Raw genomic sequence first — 1,279 nt, 5'->3', positions numbered from 1 at the left:
TTTTTGACCCTATAATTTATTTTAATACGCCAGTTATATATTTATACATTTATTTCCAATAATGATAGGTTTGGTCCTCCATAGATTCGGGGCCAGTACCAGACTGGGTCACTACTGGACTTGAGGAGCACTTCCTGTTTTTATCACAGGTGGACAGCCAATCAGAGGTCTTCTTTTTTATTTCTTTAAAGGTTTTGATCCTGCTTTCTGTTTCCAAAACAAACAAAATAATAAAAGTGATTCAATTTAATATTATCAGAAGTTAAGTTCTTAGAAAATAAAAAGTTTATAAAAGCTTGAAGGAACTTGAGTTCATCCTTCACCAGTCAGAGGAGTAAATCATGTTTGGGCAGCAGAAATATTTCACATATTTCTCTGGCTCGGTGTGACGGCTGCAGATGTGTTTGTTGTTAGATCTGGAGCAGGACGGTGCAGAACGTCACACACTGTTCAAACCCCAGGCGGTTCAGTCGGGGATGACTCACAGGAAGTAGAACCTGCAGCCTCGGCTCGGCAGCGGCTGCGGGTTAGCCGTGAAATGCTAACACTCGGCGACGGTGGTGTTTCTGTGCGCAGTGTCTGCCCGCGGACACGCTGGCGTTCTACAGCATCAGCGAGCAGACCCGGGTAGACGGGCCGGGCTTCCAGAAGCTGTGTCCCACCATGCTGCAGCAGCTGGACGCCGGTGCCTGCAAGAAGAAGGAGGGGGAGGAGGAGCCGAGCGCTGACTCCTCCCCTCGGCCCTCAGACGCAGAAGGTGAGCACCTGAGGTTTTCTGTGATTTCTTTTTTTTTACCAATCAAGTGTCGAGTTTTAATTTAATTTAATTTAATTTAATTTAAGGTCACTAAAGCCTGAATGAGTTTGTGTTTCCTTTGAGAACTCCATAACCTTTTTATGAAAACAAACAAGCAATCAGCAGCAAATCCTTTGTGAAAGGCAGAGTTGATCCAGATAAAGACGGTCCTCACTGTGAAGCTCATCTTTGTGTTTTTTGGCTGCTGATTCTGTGTAACTGGATCCAAACTGCTGACCGCTCATATCCAGCAGGATGTCCTTTAAAGCCCAGAAGCTTTTGTTACAGGTAATCAATCAGAACGGGCCACGTGTACGGGATAAATCTTGTGCCAACAGGAATTGAATTTGAATTGCTCAGATTGAATCTGAATGTTCATAAATTGAAATTAAATGCACTGGTTTGAAAATAAATTTCACTAAATTGAAAATGAATTTAAAGTTTTGAATTTGAATTAATTTGCTTTGAAACTGTATTTTGGTT

At 42.5% G+C, this 1,279-nt stretch overlaps 1 protein-coding gene across 1 annotated transcript in view; it reads left to right on the top strand.

Moving 5' to 3' along the window:
* Positions 1-1,279, top strand: part of slc39a14 (solute carrier family 39 member 14) — a gene marked incomplete in the record, with an annotated part of 30,209 nt that overhangs the window by 8,910 nt on the left and 20,020 nt on the right. The window contains 1 exon segment of the mRNA XM_014019705.1: positions 577-757. Within this exon segment, the coding sequence (XP_013875159.1) occupies positions 577-757 (181 nt within the window).

Source organism: Austrofundulus limnaeus, unplaced genomic scaffold (genome assembly GCF_001266775.1).
Source record: "Austrofundulus limnaeus strain Quisiro unplaced genomic scaffold, Austrofundulus_limnaeus-1.0 Scaffold226, whole genome shotgun sequence".
NCBI lineage: Eukaryota > Metazoa > Chordata > Actinopteri > Cyprinodontiformes > Rivulidae > Austrofundulus > Austrofundulus limnaeus.
This window is presented reverse-complemented; position numbering and strand designations above follow the sequence as displayed.